At 48.3% G+C, this 17,798-nt stretch overlaps 1 protein-coding gene across 4 annotated transcripts in view; it reads left to right on the top strand.

Annotated features, from left to right (window-relative positions):
* The window catches only part of RHCE (Rh blood group CcEe antigens), a 29,136-nt gene extending 11,338 nt beyond the window's left edge, over positions 1–17,798 (top strand). The window contains exons 3-10 of one of the 4 annotated variants that reach the window (XM_008148069.3): positions 379–529; positions 3,012–3,159; positions 4,287–4,453; positions 5,886–6,023; positions 8,481–8,614; positions 13,288–13,367; positions 16,314–16,387; positions 17,575–17,689. In XM_008148069.3, the coding sequence (XP_008146291.2) occupies positions 379–529; positions 3,012–3,159; positions 4,287–4,453; positions 5,886–6,023; positions 8,481–8,614; positions 13,288–13,367; positions 16,314–16,387; positions 17,575–17,601 (919 nt within the window). In that variant the 3' untranslated portion in view covers positions 17,602–17,689. Of the gene's footprint in view, positions 1–378; positions 530–3,011; positions 3,160–4,286; positions 4,454–5,885; positions 6,024–8,480; positions 8,615–13,287; positions 13,368–16,313; positions 16,388–17,574 lie in introns of all 4 variants that reach the window. The other 3 variants (XM_054720792.1, XM_054720794.1, XM_054720793.1) reach the window with 3 other exon arrangements.

Here is a 17,798-nt window from a genome sequence, read left to right as displayed (position 1 = left end):
CAATGACGGCAGAGGAAAAGCCATGGGCAGAGTCAGATCCCAGGAGGGAGCCCCGAGGGAACGTTTGGCCCGTAATCGCAGTGACATTCCTTAGAGAACCTCTGGGCACCCTCAGTGTGGATGAGAGACCTCTCTCCGAGTGTAGATGCCACCCTGCTGGGGGAAAGGGACGAAGGAAACCCCAGGCTGGGCAGCATCAGACCCCATGTAGGCGGAAACCTTGCCTTCCTGTTCTCTGCGTCCCGAGTTTCTTGAACAGTGCCAGGCAGAGCGTAAGGAGATCCTCACCAAGTGTTTGTTAACTGAGTGGATGAACGAGTGAATGCAGGAGAGTCATCCTTCCTTCTTAGTCCTCCCTGTCTCGCCCTCTCTCCCCAGGATCCGGGAGGCGACCATGAGTGCCATGTCTGTGCTGATCTCTATGGGTGCCATCCTGGGGAAGGCCAACCTGGCGCAGCTGGTGCTGCTGGTGCTGATGGAGGTGACAGCCTTTAGTGCCACGAGGATGATCAGCCAGCAGTTCCTCTCTGTGAGTCACGGTGCTGTGAGGGCAGGCGAGGAGGCGGAAAGGGGGGCCTCTATTTGGTGAGGCTTCTAGGATTTTAAGTAATACAGCCAGGCCCAAATGGGGAGGCAAAAGTGGGGTCTATGCTAAATGTTTAAACCTAGCAAATGAATGCCTTTCGCTTCCAAAATGTGACACGGTAGGAATCACAAGATAATGATGAGATGTATAAAAAGGTAATTCATTCCCCCCATCTCCCCCAGCTGTGGTCTAGCAAGCTGCACGGCCAACGTCTTCTTTCAAACCCGTCACTGTGTGTCACGAACTGTACATGGGGTCTCATTGGGGGAAACTGTCAGAAGTCTAAGGCTGAGGCCAAGGGAAGGTGAGGCCAGGCCAGGTGGTTTCCCCAGCTCTTCTGTGGCGGTTCTGACCCTGTGGTGAGAGGATCACAGATGAGAAAGTTGATGCCCAAGACACACAGCAAGGCAGTGGCATTTGTGCCATTACTGAAGATGTTAACTTTGGTCGCTTGTTCAGAAGGTTATTTCAATCATTTGGGTTTGCGGTGATGGTGGCTTAAACCAAAGTGAGGTCCCTGAGGTATGGTGGTGAAAATTCCACCAATTCTGGATTTTTTTTTTAAATATATTTTATTGATTTTTCACAGAGAGGAAGGGAGAGGGATAGAGAGCTAGAAACATCGATGAGAGAGAGACATCGACCAGCTGCCTCCTGCACACCCCCCATCGGGGGATGTGCCCGCAACCATTGTACATGCCCTTGACCGGAATCGAACCTGGGACCTTCCAGTCCGCAGACCGACGCTCTATCCACTGAGCCAAACCAGTTTCGGCTGGATTTTTTTTTTTTGAAGGCACAGTTGACAGGATTCAGGAGTAGCCCACTGAGTTATTAAGGATGACTAAATTTGATATTTATAAAGCAAAATTAGCATATATCTAGGATGTACTAAGGACTTCAGCTCAGTTATGAGAAGTCTGGCTGCTTCATGTTGCAAAGTTTACATCACTTATCACTCCATGAAATTCTGCTGAAAAGTAGGAAGCAGTGGGGGCATGGCCATGTGGCTTTTGGCCCCACCTTAGTGGACCTTGGCCTAGAGCATTTATTTATTTATTTATTTATTTATTTATTTATTTATGTTAATCCTCACCTGAGGATATGTGTGTGTTTTTAAATTGATTTTAGAGAAAGAGGAAGGGAGAGGGAGAGAGAGAGAGAAACATCAATGTGAGAGAGAAACATTCGGTTGCCTCCCTAACACACCCCGGACCCCCCAGCTAGGGATCAAACCCACAATTGGGTATGTACCCTGACTGGGAATCGAACCTGTGACCTTCCGATTGTACACTCCAACCAACTGAGCCACACCAGCCAGGGCTGGCCAAAAGCATTTAAAAGCTACTGGTAGCCCAGCGGTGTGGTTCAGTGGTTGAGTGTTGACCTATGAACCGGGAGGTCACACTTGGATTCCTGGTCAGGGCACATGCTGGGGTTACAGGCTCAGTCCCCAGTTTAGGGCGTGCAGGAGGCAGCCGATCAATAGTTCTCTCTCATCACTGATGTTTCTCTCTCTCTCTCTCTCCCTTCCTCTCTGAAATGAATAAAAATATTTTTTACGCCACTGTGGAAGACAGTATAGAGTTTCCTCAAAAAGTTAAAAATGGAACTCCCATTTGACCCAGTAATCCCACTTCTAGGACTATATCCCAAGAAACTAGAAACACCAGTCAGAAAGGACATATGCACCCCTATGTTCATAGCAGCACAATTTACAATAGCTAAGATTTGGAAACAGCCTAAGTGCCCATCAGCAGATGAGTGGATTAAAAAACTGTGGTACATCTACACAATGGAATACTATGCTGCTATTAAAAAGAAGGAACTTTTACCATTTGCAACAGCATGGATGGAACTGGAGAGCATTATGCTAAGCGAAATAAGCCAGTAGGAGAAAGATAAATATCACATGATCTCACTCATATGTGGGATATAATGATCAACATAATTTGATGAATAAGAATAGATCCAGAGACAAATGGCAGCGGAGGGGGGGGGGTTAGAGAGCAACCAAAAGGCTTGTAAGCATGCAGATTAGCATAACCAATGGACACAGACACCGGGGCGGTGGGGGCTTGCCCGGGGTGGGAATGGCTGGGGGCAGGGGGGGGGGGGTCAATAGGGGAAAAAGGAGACATATGTAAAACTTTAGACAATCAATTTTAAAATATATGTTTTTAAATAAGAAGTAAAAATAAAAGCTACTGATAAGACCACCCAGCACCGTCCCTGGAATAGACACTCCGCTGCCCACGGGGCTCCTCTGAAAGGGGAACTGCTGGGCTGGATAAGCTTCAAGCACCCGCCTCATGACTTCCAGTCACCCCCCCTCCGTGAAGCTCAGAACGTTCTCCGAGGAAGGTGGGGGTTACCCGCGGGCAGAGGGTGCCGACACCCACTGCTCCCGCTGGGCTGGTTGCAGGTGGACGACCACATAAGCATGATGCACATCCACGTGTTTGCGGCCTACTTCGGGCTGACGGTGGCCTGGTGCCTCTCAAGACCTCTGCCCAAGGAAGCGGAGGAGAAAGAGCAGAGGACGACGAGCCCCAGTCTGTTTGCCATGCTGGGTAAGGGCGCGGTGGAGGGGCGATCTCGTGCCTGGGGTGAGCAAGAGGCTCCAAAACGCTGCAGAAAATCTCTTTCACCGGCCCGCCCCGGTGTCTGAAGCGCTCGGCCACGGCTCCTTTCCCCACGCGGCGGGGGATGAATTCAGACCTCTGAGTGGAGCCTTCCCCTCCAGGGTACCCTCTTGGTTCACATCCAAAGGAGAGGAAAACTCCCTCCATTGGAGCGTCAATAAGTTTACCCAGTCTGTTTGGCCTCAACTTAAAGGAGGGAATTGGACAAGTGAAGAAAGCAGGGCCCTGATGTCGAGGAAAGGAGAGGGGAGGGACGGAAAAGTGAAAAGGGTGTGTTTTGAGAAGCTGCGATGAAAACGATGAACTCAGACCGCTGGGAGAGGCTGAGAGCAGTGGTTCTCAACCTTCCTAATGCCGCGACCCTTTCATACAGCTCCTCATGTTGTGGTGACCCCCAACCAGAAAATTATTTTCGTTGCTACTTCATAACTGTAATTTTGCTACTGTTATGAATTGTAATGTAAATATCTGTGTTTTCCGAGGGTCTTGGGCTCTACAGCAGCAGTTCTCAATCTGTGGGTCATGAGAACCGCTAGCAGGGTCTCCTAAGACCATCGGAAAACACAGATATTTACATTACGATTCATAACAGTAGCAAAATTACAGTTATGAAGTAGCAACGAAAATAGTTTTATGGTTGGGGGTCCCCACAACATGAGGAGCTGTATGAAAGGGTCGCGGCAGTAGGAAGGTTGAGAACCACTGGCTCAGAGGAAATCAGCCAGTGAGCTCCACAGCAGGCCCCTGGGTGTCAGGCCATGGGGCTGGATGAAGGCAGCTTGCTAACATTTAAAATAAGCATTTGGCCATCCCAGGCTGGGGTCAGGAGATCTGGGGTTGGTGATTAAATTCGCTGCCTGTGAAGTATGTTAGCTGGGCCCTAGCAACCTGAGACTTCAGGAAGGACACGTGTCTTGCCCGAAGTCACACAGCTGGAGAGTGATCAAGCCGAGATTGGCCTGCTCCGGGCTACTCCCGTCTGAAGTCCGCCCGCCGAGGCTCAGGCTCCGGAGCAGGAGTTCTGGTTCTGGCCCCTGACCCTCTCTGGCCCCCAGGCACCCTCTTCTTGTGGATGTTCTGGCCGAGTTTCAACTCCGCTCTGCTGCCCGTACCACACGAAAGGAAGAATGGCGTGTTCAACACCTACTACGCTCTTGCGGTCAGCGCAGTGACGGCCATCTCCCTGTCGGCCTTGGCTCACCCCCAAGGGAAGATCAGCATGGTGAGGCAGGGGGCTGCCCCTGGGCCGCACTTGGGTCTTCTAGGCCCCACACACGTGTTCACGCCCCTCCCCCCAGCCCCAGCCCCTCAGTTTGGGTGGGGGGGGCCTTGTCTGCTGTGTCATGGGGCCCAAGGGAGAGCAGCAGCTTGTAAAATGGGCACTGGAACTCAGGAGACTGCGCAGTGCTGAAAGGCTTGCTAGGGGAAGTGGTTTAGTCCAGCAGCACTGGCATCAAACAGACCCAGGTTTGAACCCCATTCCTGCTAGTTATGAAAGCCAGCCGCCAGGAGCAAGAGGTAGTGGGGCGTGGGGAGAGGCGGGGGGAGGAGAGAGACTAGAATAGAATGTGTCAGCCTTTCCCTCTTAACCCAAGAAATGTCAAGATTGGAATAAAAATCAGAAGTGAAGAAGTAGGTTTACTTAGCCACGTGGCCTGGGTGAAGCCACGTAAACTTTATATGTAACGTGCTTCATGTGGAGTAAGTTCTGGGCAAACGTTGGCTGCTATTATCAATGGAGCCGGGAGATCGTGTGAGTTTTGGGTGGGGGAGATGGTGAAAGTGTAGAGCTAAAGACAAAACAAGTTCCCATGATGCTCAGGGCATGGAGTCAGCCAGCCAGAGGTGGTGGGGAAAAATCTAGACCAGTGATGGCGAACCTATGACACGCGTGTCAGCACTGACACGCGTAGCCATTTCTGATGACACGCGGCCGCTCAGGCGGCCGCATGCCGAGGATGAAACATTTGCTGCTCCTGAGGATGAAACACTTGCGAAATAATGTTTTTTCCTCAAAGTGACACACTACCCGAGTTATGCTCAGTTTGACACACCAAGCTCAAAAGGTTGCCCATCACTGGGCTAGACAGTCAGTGGGGCTTGGAGTGGAGACACTATGGCCACGGATGACAGGTTAACAGTACTGAGCAGAGGCAGGCGTCCCCACAGGTGAGCTCCATGGTGACAGGCAGTCTAGGGTCAGACAAGGTGGGGTCATCCAGGGAGGCAAGTTTGGCCAACAGGTCAGGGAAGCCCAGAAGCTGGTCCGAGGGCCCAGAGCTCCTAGACCTGGTCAGAGTAGAGGAGGACCCGGGGGCGGGGAGAAGAAGCCTAAGAGGAGGCAGGGCCCAGTGCAGAGGAACGAAGGACAGAGCAGAGATGTGACCCGGGATTCGGCTTATGGGGTCCATACAGGTGCTGATTCCCTAAACGCCGCCCAGTGAGGGTGACTGTTCCCTGAGCCTGCGAAGTGGGGTGAGAGGAGACCATTGGTAAAGTCCAGGTAGTTTCAGCGGGGGAGTGGGTGTTTCAGGACCACTGAAGCAGGGAGCACCTTACAGCAGTGCCCGACTCCCAGCTCGCCGAGGAACTCTGGGGAAGATGCTGTCCTCTCTGTGTCTCACTTCATTCACCCACAAGCTCTTTCTCTGCAGACTCATATCCACAATGCAGTGCTGGCCGGAGGTGTGGCTGTGGGTGCCTCGTGCCACCTGATTCCTTCTCCTTGGCTGGCCATGGTGCTGGGCCTTGTGGCTGGGCTGATCTCCATCGGGGGAGCCAAATGCCTGCCGGTAAGGAGCTGGGCAACTAACACCCTCTGCTTTGTCTGGGACCAGAAGGACCCCGGGACCATGGTGGACCACCATGGGGTACCAGAGGCTGCACCAGGCAGGTGTTGGCACCCTCTCCGTTTAGCTTCAAAGCTCGGGGTGAAGGACCCACCCAGGCTGGATGGTGCATGTGTGAGGATCTGGGGGGCAAGTAGCAGAACCCATTCAAGTTGCTCAGACATATATATTTTTTATAAGGCCCCTGGGGTGTCATGGGATCCAAGGGCAGAAACGCTCCTGGGACCCCAGGAATGGCTGGCATCAGGGATGGGAGTGTTTGGGGGAGCCCAAGAAGTCCCTGATCTCCTTTCTTTGTTTTTCCCAAATATCCGCTTTATTCTCACGCTGTAGACTTCCTTTCTGTTCTCCTACTGCTACTCCACATGGGAGAGTGTAGTATCTCTTTTCAAAAAGCAGCTGGGTAACATCTCTCGGCCCTAATTCCAAGCTCTTTGAAGAAGGAGCTCTTGGTCTAACTTGGATCCTGTGCCCATCTTTGGCTGGGTGGGGGTGGGGGTAGGGGGGGGGCATGCTGTACACACATGGCGGCTGCCCATGAACCGTGAGAATGCTGTCCTCTCTGTGTCTCAGGGTGGGGAGGGCAGCGCCCGGAAGAAAGATGCCGGCTGACCATCTAGGTCATGCCCACTTCTGATTGTTTAGTTCTTCTAAGTGGATGGATTTTTCTTCCTTCAAAATTCAACAGGCACAGATAATACCAGAATACTGCATTGTAGCCCATTTGCTATTGATACACTTCTAAAGGAAATATTTAGGAACCACAAACCTTCATGGCTTTTGAAGGCTTGGTGGAGAATAAAGGAGCATACTTTAGGGTGGCATAGGAAGCTGAATTTGACTGACAGTGGATATTCAGGGAGGCAGTTTCAACTCCAGATAAGGAAGAAATCACCAATAGTTTAATTTGAGCAAAGTCTGATTTTCATCTTCGGAATGGGAACAGATGTCCTTTATCTCCTCTGGCTTTGAGGCCCTATGATGAAGGAGGAAGTACACATACGCATACGTTGTCCAGCAGATGTGGCTGAGCAGTTAAGCATCTAGCCAGAAACCAAGGGGTCACTGGTACAATTCCTGGTCAGAGCCCAGTAGGGGCCTGCAGGAGGCAATGGACTGATGATGTTCATTTCACATCGATGTTTCTCTCTATTCCTCTCCCTTCCTCTCTCTCTAAAAATGACATTTTAAAACCGTATTTTAAAATGCATACGTTATCATCAATCTTAGAGTCCATCACTTTATCTGTGCTTCTGTTTCCTTGACTCTATCACTGGGGGAACAATTCAAGGATGATTCACTCACTCATTCATTCACTCATTCACTTATTCATTCACTCATCACATATGTCTTAACATTCATCCTGCTTCCCAAGCTATAGGGCCGTGAGGAAAAGGGACAAATAAGCACAACTCAGTGTGATGACTGCTCCAGGGCACATCTAAGCCAGCCTGAGACGCGTCAGGAAATGCTTCCCAGAGCAGAGGATGCCTCCGCTGAGCATTGACAAATAACTAATATTAACCAAAGAAGTGGGAAATGGATTCCAGGCAGAGGAGCAGTGTGTTCAGAGGCTCGACAGTGAGAAGAGCAGATGGCCCAGCCAGGAAACAGGAAGATGTTCTCTTGACTGAAGCGTTGGGTTCACCTGGGAGTGTGGTGGGGTCAGCGTCTTGAGAGATGGCAGGTGCTCAGGTATAGCTCCTGAGCTAGTTGAGGAGCCTGGGGTTTTATTCTGAAGACAATGGGGACTCTAAGGAGGGAAGTAGATGAACAAATTCTCATTTGTAGCCATATCCGTGGGCTGATGGCCATCGGGGAGGCTCAGTGGTGAGGTGGAGGAGCAGTGAATGGGAGACTCAGGGGGTGGTCACATTCTCCTGACTTTTATTCTCATCAGCCATTTGTCTTTGGATGGCAGTTACGTTTGGGCTAGACCAGTAGGTCTTAATCTCCTCCCAGGGACATGTGACGGTATCTGGAGACACTTTGGGTTGACACACTGGGTTGGGGGTGCTACTGGCATCTAAAGGGTACAGGCCAAGGATGCAGCTAAGCATCCTACAGTGCACAGGACAGCACACTCACAGCGCGGAATTACAGCCCAAAGTGTGAGTCGTGCCTGGGTTAGATCCTTGCTTCTCCAAGTGCGGTCAGTGGGCCAGCAGCACTGGCATCCCCTGGGACTTCGTTAGAAATGCAGAATCTCAGGCCGCAGACCTTCTAAATCCAACTCTGTGGTTTACCAGGCTCCCCAGGTAAGGTGAGCGCCCGGGCACGTCTGAGAAGTGGTTCTTACGTGAGCCCTAAAGCCCATCCCTTTGGGTGGCCCTGGTGGGAAGGGTGATAGGGAATGTCAGTCTCACGTGCAGGTCTACTGATAATGACGTTTGTCCCCAGGTGTGTTTTAACCGCGTGCTGGGGATCCATGACACTTGTGGCGTGCACCACACCTTTGGCTTGCCAGGTCTGCTCGGAGGGATCACCTACATCGGGCTGATGGTGCATCAGATAAGCTGGTCCAAGGATCCCCTGTGAGTTGCTTGGCTTCTTCCCTTAATACCCCCACCTAACTCAGGGAGCAATGTGCCCAGAGCCCTTAGCTGGGGCGCATGCAGTCAGGGCCAGGCACTCAGCAGGCCTCAGTGAGCATTTGTTGGCCAATTTATTCAGAAATTCTTCCCAGCCCCTAACTTGTGTGGAGTCATCACCTCTTCAGGTCGCTTCTTCTTCCCAAAGGGGGCAGCTTAGGTGCCAGGCAAAGGCAGATAGCCCCGAGGCCCCCCAAAACAGACAGAGCAGGGCAACCAGGCCCAAGCCAGCTGAGTGAGTCCATGTTTCAACCTTTGATGGTGTAGGTCTCGTGAGAAGTGTGCCATGGAGTCACACTGGTCTTGACCTCTTACAAGCGGGGCACGCTCCCTAACTTCTCTGAGCTTTGGTCTCCTGGTTTTAAATGCAGATAATGATAATACCTCCCCTCATAGGATTGTTGGAGGCTGCCTGAGGCCAGGGACCCTGTGGTTTAGAGGGTTAAATAAGTGAATGTAGGAAAATGGTAGGCCCTCTCCTAAGCATTGGCAAAAGATTCAAAATCATTAGAAAAATTGTGTGGGCCAAATTCCAGGCTGCTAATCTGGAACATCTGGATCATTGGTCCTTCTGGATCCCAAATTCTGTGATTCCGTGGCTCTCCTAGAGCAGTGGTTCTCAACAGCATCCACATCACCTGGGCACTGGTTAGAAATGCAAATTCTAATGTCAGGGGGCTCAATTTGCAAAGTATATGATTGTCCAACCACTATGCTATAATCCTGAAACTAATACAAAATAATTTTGAATGTAAGCTGTAATTGAAAAATAAAATTCAAATTAAAAAAAAAAAAAAAGAGCCCTAGCCGGTTTGGCTCAGTGGATAAAGCATCAGCCTGCGGACTGAAGGGTCCTGGGTTTGATTCCGGTCAAGGGCACATGCCCGGGTTGCAGGGTTGATCCCCAGCAGAGGATGTGCAGGAGGCAACCGATCAATGATTCTCTCTCATCATTGATATTTCTATCTCTCTCTCCCTCTCCCTTCCTCTCTGAAATCAATAAAATATATTTTTTTTTAAAAAAAGAAAGAAATGCAAATTCTAGCCCACCCAGATCTGCTCAATTAGGAATCTGGAGGTAGGGCCCAGGAGTCTGTGTTTCAACAAGCCTTCCCGGTGATTCTCACGCAAGCTTGGGTATTACTGGCCTAGAGAAAAAAAAAAAAGTCAACCAATGGTATACCAGTAAAGGATGAACAACCCACTCTCCAAAGAAAACAAAACCCTAACTTAGCGCATTTGCTGATCTCCATGGTGCTAATACTCCCAGCATGGCTGCCATCAAGGGGACGTCACTGAACATGGAGTTGGGGAGATGAGAACAAGGGCCCAGCACCTGGGCGGCCTGCCTCCAGCTCACTCTGCAAGTCAGCTCCCGCCAGGACGAGACAGCTGAGGACAAGAAGTTGCTCTTTCTCCTCCGCAGGAACCCAGCAAAGGGAAGGGCACAGGGACAGCGATGACCTCTTAGGAGGCCTTCGTTCTGCTGTAAATAAAGGCCCCAGCTTCAGGGACAGACTGAGGTCGCATTTGCCAGTCGTGTGACCTTAGGCCTGGTCCCCAAACTCTCCTTAAGATTCAGTTCTCTATCTGTAAGATGGGATAATAAGGTCTACATCTCGGGACTGCTGTGAAGATTCAGCAACATCTAATAATTAAAGGGCTCAGGACGGTGCTTGGTGTGGAGAAAATACCCAACAATGGCCCCTTTCCTTATGATTATGGAGGCCACTGCTTCCATAGGAGGGGCCTCTGAATACAGTTGAAAGACGGAGAAAGCACGGAGCGGGCAGGCAAGAATACCTCCTACGAAATGGGGATCAGCTACTGTATTCGCGAGGTGTCAGTGGGCAAGCCAGCTGACCTTCATTCATCCCACAAACAGCATTTGCCAATTTCCCATTCGGGTGAGTGGATGTGAAGGGGTCAGAGGCAGTGCTCCGAGCCAGGACGAAGGGATTTTCACAAAATGTAGGATTTTAAGAGGTGTGAGGACGCCTGAAGAACACTGAATCACAGAGTGCACTGGCTCTTTCTCAATTCTCAGTCAGACCTTTGATTAGATCAGGGAGAAAGTCTCCACTGGGTTTGAGGAGTCTCTGCGCCCTTCGGACACGCGCTCACACGATGACCTCCGGTTTGAATGGCAGCAGAGGAGGTCTCAGGCTGAGAGACTTGCCCAGGCTGCCACATCTTGGAGAGGTTCTAGCTACGTTTTGTTTTCATTGTATTTTTTTATAGTTGCCTCTCCATTTCTCTTCCCCTTTAGTGACACAAAGTTTTATTTTAAATATGTCTATTTAAATGTAACCAAAAAAGTCTATTTAAAGAAAAATATTTTTAAAAAACTATTTCTGGAATGTCAGAATGGCCAAATTTGTAAAAGTAACCCTCAAATGCTGAAAGCTGGGAAGATCTGGCCAGCCTTGGTGGGTAGACAGACCTGCCTGGTTTGAGTCCCAAGAACCATCCATTCCGAGCCTGTGACATCGGAACCCTTGGTTCACGTTCCTAACCTGGACCTCCCCCCATTTGTGAAACACCTTGCCACAGGGCTGCTGTGAGGATCATGTGAAATCAGCTGGGAAAGCATCGAGCTGAGGGTCTGGCACAGGGGATCTGTGTGGGGACTGTTGTACGGTGATTCCTGCTTCATCCATTTGCTTTCAGATGGCATCAGGAGAGAGGGAATTATGGGTTGGCAGTCAGCAGATTTGGATTTAGCTTCTATTCTGCCACTTAATATTACTTAAAAACAAGCAAACTATTTTTATAGTGCAGTCTACTTCCAGAAAAGTGCAACTATCTTCAGGGTGTCTCTTGATCAATGTTCTGACCCGTCCATATAACAGGCACCCAGAGCTCCTTCGTGTCCCGTCCCAGGGTAACCACTATTCTAACTTCTAACAGCATTGATCAGTTTTGCCTGCTTTCGTTCTTTATACACATGGAGTCATACCGGAAGTCTGTGTCCTTGTGTGCCTGGCTTCCTTTACTCAACATTGTATTGTGAGATTCACCCGTTTTGTGGAGTATCTCTGTAGACTGTACATTTTCACTGGGGTATAGTGTTGAATTGTGCTTGGGTTTAATTTATAAAGGTGACGAGTGACAACATGAAGAGGTCAATTTAATGTTACAGTACCCCTCAAAATGAGAGGCACGACATACCGTGCAAGGCCACATGTCCCACGGGACCAGGCAGCAGAGGACGGGGAACTGAGACTGTGCCTGTGGGAGTATAGCAGTGGGGACATCCCCTGTTGGGCAGGAAGTGAAAACACGTGTTAGAGTTTGTGGTTGGGGGTTTGTAATATGAGTTTTGCATTCCCACAAAAGCTGACTTGCAAGAGAGAGAGAGAGAGGTAAACAGCCTGGCCCATTAGTTTGGTCCTGTGGTAAATGAGTGCCAAGTAGACAAATTACAGAGCCTAAGAAAACACAGTTAAAACAAGTGTTCCATTGTGTGAATACAGCACAATTCATTGATCCATTATTGATGGCCACTTGGGCAGTCTAGTTGGGAGCTATTAGGAACATTCTAGTATTGCTGCTATAAACATTTAATGTTTTGGGGGAACATATGGATGCACTTCAAGTGAAAATATGCCTAGAAGTGGGATTGTTGGATCATACAGCTTGCATACATCCGTTTTATTGGATACTACCAGTTTTCCATTGTGATTTGCACCAATCTATACACATGAGAGTTCCCCTTCCCCCATATATTCTCTAACCCTCCATGGTTTCCTTCTTTTGTATGTTAGCCATGTAGCCATCAAACTTATTGTTTGGATTTAATTTCCTTGATGACTAAGTGGAGCACTTTTCATATGCTTTTAGGACATTTTTTTTTCTTTTGAAATGTCTATTCAAGTTCTTTTGCCCATTTCCTATTGTGTTGTTTTGTCTTTTCCTTAGTGATTTTTAGGAATTCTTCATCTGTTCTGGATATAGATCTTTTGTCAGATGTACTGTGAATCCCTTCTTCCACTTTATGGGTTATCTTTCACCTTCTTAGTGGTGTCTTTGACGAACAGTTCTTGACTTTAACATAGTCCAGTTTTATCACTGTTCCCTGTATTTCTACTGCAAGGTCATGTCAGTGTCCTCTCAGGGCCGTTTAACTGTTTGAAGTGAAGTCCTGGGGTTGCCTTGAAGGACAATGAACAGGGAAGCATGTTCGAGAGGGGTAGGCAGGGGAGATGGATCTGATAGCCAAACTGTACCCCTCCTTGACTCGGTAGACATAAAGCCTTCATCTTTAATGGCCTAATGAGGAAACTGGGGCTCTGAGAGGGTAAGTGACTTTTCCAGGGCCACACGGCTGGTGACAGAACTGGGACTTCAACTTGGTCTTTCTAGCTCCTGGTCTAGTTCATTATCCAGAGGTCTGAGGATTAAAGTAAGCCAAAGAGGTTCTTGGAGTCCCCCTCCTCCATGTCTGCATGGCTTTGCAGGAAAATGACAGGGGAATATACCACCAGGAAGAGGACACTTGTTCCCCTGATGGCCCTTCCTGACAGGGTCACTACTCATGCAAACTGTGTTTCTTGTCCCCATGACCTCTGCAGCCTGACACCTGAACGTGACCACCTTTGCTTTGTCATTTCCAGGAACATGTTCCAGGCGCTCTTCGACACCGGGGCACTCAGCTTGTCCATGGCGATGGGTCTAGCAACTGGTCTCTTGACAGGTCAGTGTGCGCCACCCTCCACCACTGCCCAGGCCCGGGGCCCGGGTTCAGAGTGCGTCTGCCCCATGGCTGGATGTGCACAAGCCCATCCTGTTCCCTGTGAGCCCACCTCCTCAGCTCCAGCCAAATGATTAAAAAACACACAAACAGAATCACAGCATTCCAGAACTGGAAAGGCCCTCAGAGGTCACCTGCAACAGGTGTGGACTCTGAGGGCCAGGGAAAGGAAGAGTGGATTGCAGCCTCTTAGAGCCAGGACTGGTGATTGCACCCAATTTTGTACAGAAGGCCAAGGAAATCCTTATGCCAAAATGCTTACCTGAGCACATCCATAATATTATTTGGCTCAGCAAATATTTATTCAATATCTACTATGAGCCTGACACTATTCTTAAGCAGTGAATAAAACAATGCCCTGATCTCATGGAGCTGACATTCTAGTCGACAATAGGCAAATAAATGCATACTATGCAAGATGGTGGAAAGTGCTATGAAGATAACTATATCAGAGTGGGGGGACTGGTCAGTGTGAGGGCAGTCTGCTCTTTTGGAAGGGCAATAAGGGAAGGCCCAGCTAGTAAATCTTTGAGCAGAGACCTGAATGGAGAGGAGGGAGACATACAACGTGCTTATTTGGGAGAAGAGCATCCTATGAGAAGGAACAGCATGTGCAAAGGCCCTGAGGCAGGAACATGCTTTGTATGTTTGGGGAACAGCAAGGGAGTCAGTGTAGCTGGTGTGGATAGAGTGAGTGGGAGGGTGGCCGGGGTTGAGGACAGAGTGGAAGCAAGGAGTCAGGTCACTCTGAGAGGTGGGGAGCTTTTGGGGACCTTTAAACGGAGGAGTGAAATTTGCTGTTGCTTCTGCAGTATGATAGAACAGCAAAGAATCTGGGAGAGTTGCTAATTTGCCAGTCTTACTTACATGCCAGGTGAAAATATGCATTCTGTTCAGAAACGTTCACTTTTATGTAGAAGTGAACAGCTTTTGTGGGTTAGACACTCATATATTGTGTCCCTACGCAGGGAGTGGGTGCCAAACAAGAGACCAAGTAGCATAAGCAGACCCGAATGAACTGTGTGGCGTTAGGCACATCACTTCTCTGGGCTTGGCTGGCTTCCCTGCATAACGGAAGGATTATGGTAACGAATCATTTGGCTTCCTTTCAGCTCTGAAACACGTATGGAGGGACTTTTTGGAGTTCCCTGGGTGGTTTTAGAGAGTAAAACTGTCTAGAATTACCTTAATGTACCATCTGGCCTCAGCTTTTGAGTCTGAGGTGATTAATTAAATACAGACGAGAAAAATGCTTTCATCCATCAGTTTACATTTTATTCTGGGTAGAGTGGTCCTATTTAGCAAATGAAAGAATAAGGTGCCCAATTATTTTGAATTCAAAATTAGCTGAGCATTCTGTATTTTATCTGGCAACCCTACACCTGGGCTCTTCCACCATTCACCGATGTTACCGAAGTGACACGGACTCACTGACTTGTAAAGGACGATGGAGGCAGGGTGTTCCTTATGCTCTAATGGGGTTAAGAAAGAGAAGAGCAGAAAAGACACCTAGATTATTCCTCGAAGAGTTAAAACCAATGAGCTTTCCTCCTCACATGCTGCTTTGGACACAAGGGAACTGTTTAAGAAGAACTTGGACAACAGAAGAGCAAAGGGGCCCCCGAGCATCCAAAATACACCGATTGCCCTCTGAAAGCCAAGCATTCTACCGGTCAAGAGACCCCATTACTTGGAATCTGTCCGTACTATTTAGGTACAACCCCTTCGGTATGGTTGCTGGGTTTCCGACTCAGGAAGATCAGAAATAGATTAGAAGTGGGGTAGGTTCCCCGGGGAAGGCACACCAGTATGTTAGAAGTGAAAGCAGAGCCTCACAGAGGACAAGAAATCCTTAACGTCAGACACAAGAACACAGAAACCTGGGCTGCTGGACAGCAGGCCGACCACCCTTGACAGCTATCTGCCTGTGTTCTACAGCAATGCATAAGTGGATGTTCCCAGCAACAGTTCTGGGTTTTTTAAGAATCTAAATGTATTCAGTGATGACTCGTAAGACAAGAAAATGCAATATGGATTTATGTATTTAGATGGATTTTCATTAGTGACGAGTAAGCCTCAGCTGCCTGGAAAATTCATGTCGGTGATAGAGCTCATTTCTGAGTAATTCTAGCAAAACGAGACGTGCTAATTGTACCTTACCTGCCAATATCAGTTAAAGGCATGCACAACAACAGGGGAATATGACTATGCATGCGCCCACTCTTGTTAATCTTACTACTGAATACACTGAGACTGATCATCATTAAAAACACACAGATAAATCTGTGAATGGCATGTCCCTGCTTCCTGTGAAAAGGTAAGCGCTCACTTCATGGATTCTGGGAAATTCGGCAGGTTTTACTCAGTGGCAGAATGCACAGGGCCAAGCTCTCTGGGCAGAGCCTGGACAGGTGAAAAGGACAGGGACAAAAGCCGATGGTTATAAATTACTTTCCTAACTACACAAGTGGAACCTTGAGCTGAGGTTGCTGGGAGTTTATAGTATTGGACCTTCAAGGTGCCTACTTTGTTTGAGCTGCTCTCCATGGCAGCTCTTGCGTTTCAAATGGATAAGCTTTCACGTTGCGGGCACAGTCTGGTAGGGCCGTTCTATTCCATCTCGGGAAGCGTGTCAGATCCATGGCTTTCCTACACCTCTCAGAGTAATCGAAATCTTTTAGAAATAATTGCTCTTGCCAGTTCCTGTTAAAAGATGTCTATAGGATTAATTACGCAGGCCCAGGAAGAACAGTGCTTCCATTTGTCTGTCTCCTGGTTGTGGGAGGAAAAAAAAGGATTTCTGTTGAAATACTATAGTTGACATATGATATTTTGAGACAACAAATGCTGTGCTCTAAATGTTCAACATTTTTAAATGAATTTAAACAGGTCTCATCTTAAACCTCAAAATATGGAAAGCTCCTCATGCAGCTAAATATTTTGATGACCAAGCTTTCTGGGAGGTAAGTGTTTTTTTTAAAAAACCTCTTAATGTCATAGATGTTGAGTGAATGAACTTAAGATATTGGGGCATATGTTAATTTGGTGTTTATGAGAGTGAAATAAAAACAAATGAAAATGAAGTAAAGGGTAAGGAAGGAGAAGCAAATCCACGAGGTGGTAAAGGTTCCCTGATGCCTCAAAGTCAGCGAGGGCCAGGGATGAGAGAACCGTCTCTGGCCACACTTCTTTCCACCTGGAGTTGTCAACGTGGGCAACAGTTTGACGTGAAGGTGATAGAATCCTGAATGCAAGAGCCAGGAGGACTGCAGGGGCCAGCAAGTCAATACCCTCATTTGACAGATACTCAGAGTGGAGCCAGGACTGACCAAGCTCCCACAGTGATTGAGTGGCAGAGCTGATCTAAAACAACTCCTGATAAATTACAGCTAGTGGACACAAGGAGACTTTTAGTATAGAATCTGGGGTCATTTAGCCAGGGGGCACAAAGCTCAAACAAGTCATCGGCCACTGAGCGTCTCTGCATTCCATTGAAGCAGTTGTTATCATAACTGGGCTACACACTGTCACCCCCCCGCCCTCCTCCCTTTGACCTACACTCATAGTTCGCAAAGCACTCTGAGGTATGTTGCCTTGGGTAATCTTCCAATCGAAGCTGGGGTCGGGGAAGCAGGGATCAATATTGCCTATTACAAATGGGAAGTGGGGGTCAGGCTAGTGCCCAGTATCATACTTTGGGAGTGGCAGAGACAAGACCAGGAACCAGGCCTTCAGAGTCCCAGGCCAATCCTTTCTCCACCGGTTTGACGATCTACGGATCACTAAAGGATTCTTTTCTATGCTTCTCCAAAAAATGTACCTGGGCCCAGTAAGTAATGCAGTGTAAATTGTTAACTATTTGAACTGTCTGCAAAATGGAATTAGCTCCTTTAAATGGTAGTGAGTCTACTGCTACTGGAGATGTTAAAAAAACACACCAGAGTTCTATTTGGCCATGATCCATGTACGGAGCTATACAAAATGAGATCTGTCTAGGGGCTCTTCCAATTCAGCCTTTATGCAAGAACCTCTGTGATGAGACATTTTGGTCAATATAAATTTTGAAAGATCAAGGCAGAATCAATATGTGTACAAATTTTAAGGGTGGAAGGGTTCATCTATAACAAAAATGTTTGCTTTGCTTTTACAGTTTCCTCATTTGGCTGTTGGATTTTAAGCAAAAGCATCCAAGAAAAACAAGGCCTGTTCCAAAACAAGAGCGCTTCCTTTCACATTTTTTGTGTGTGACCAACACCCGTCACTGCAGTCTCCCTATGTGCAATGAAACAAGGGCAGAAATAGATTTGATATTAAAAATAAAAGACTAAAAACTTGTTTAAATGGCAATTTCATAACAATTTTAAATAAATGTTT

Source organism: Eptesicus fuscus, chromosome 9 (assembly GCF_027574615.1).
Source record: "Eptesicus fuscus isolate TK198812 chromosome 9, DD_ASM_mEF_20220401, whole genome shotgun sequence".
Lineage (NCBI taxonomy): Eukaryota > Metazoa > Chordata > Mammalia > Chiroptera > Vespertilionidae > Eptesicus > Eptesicus fuscus.
Note: the sequence above shows the minus strand (reverse complement) of the source record. Positions and strands in the feature narration are given on the sequence as shown.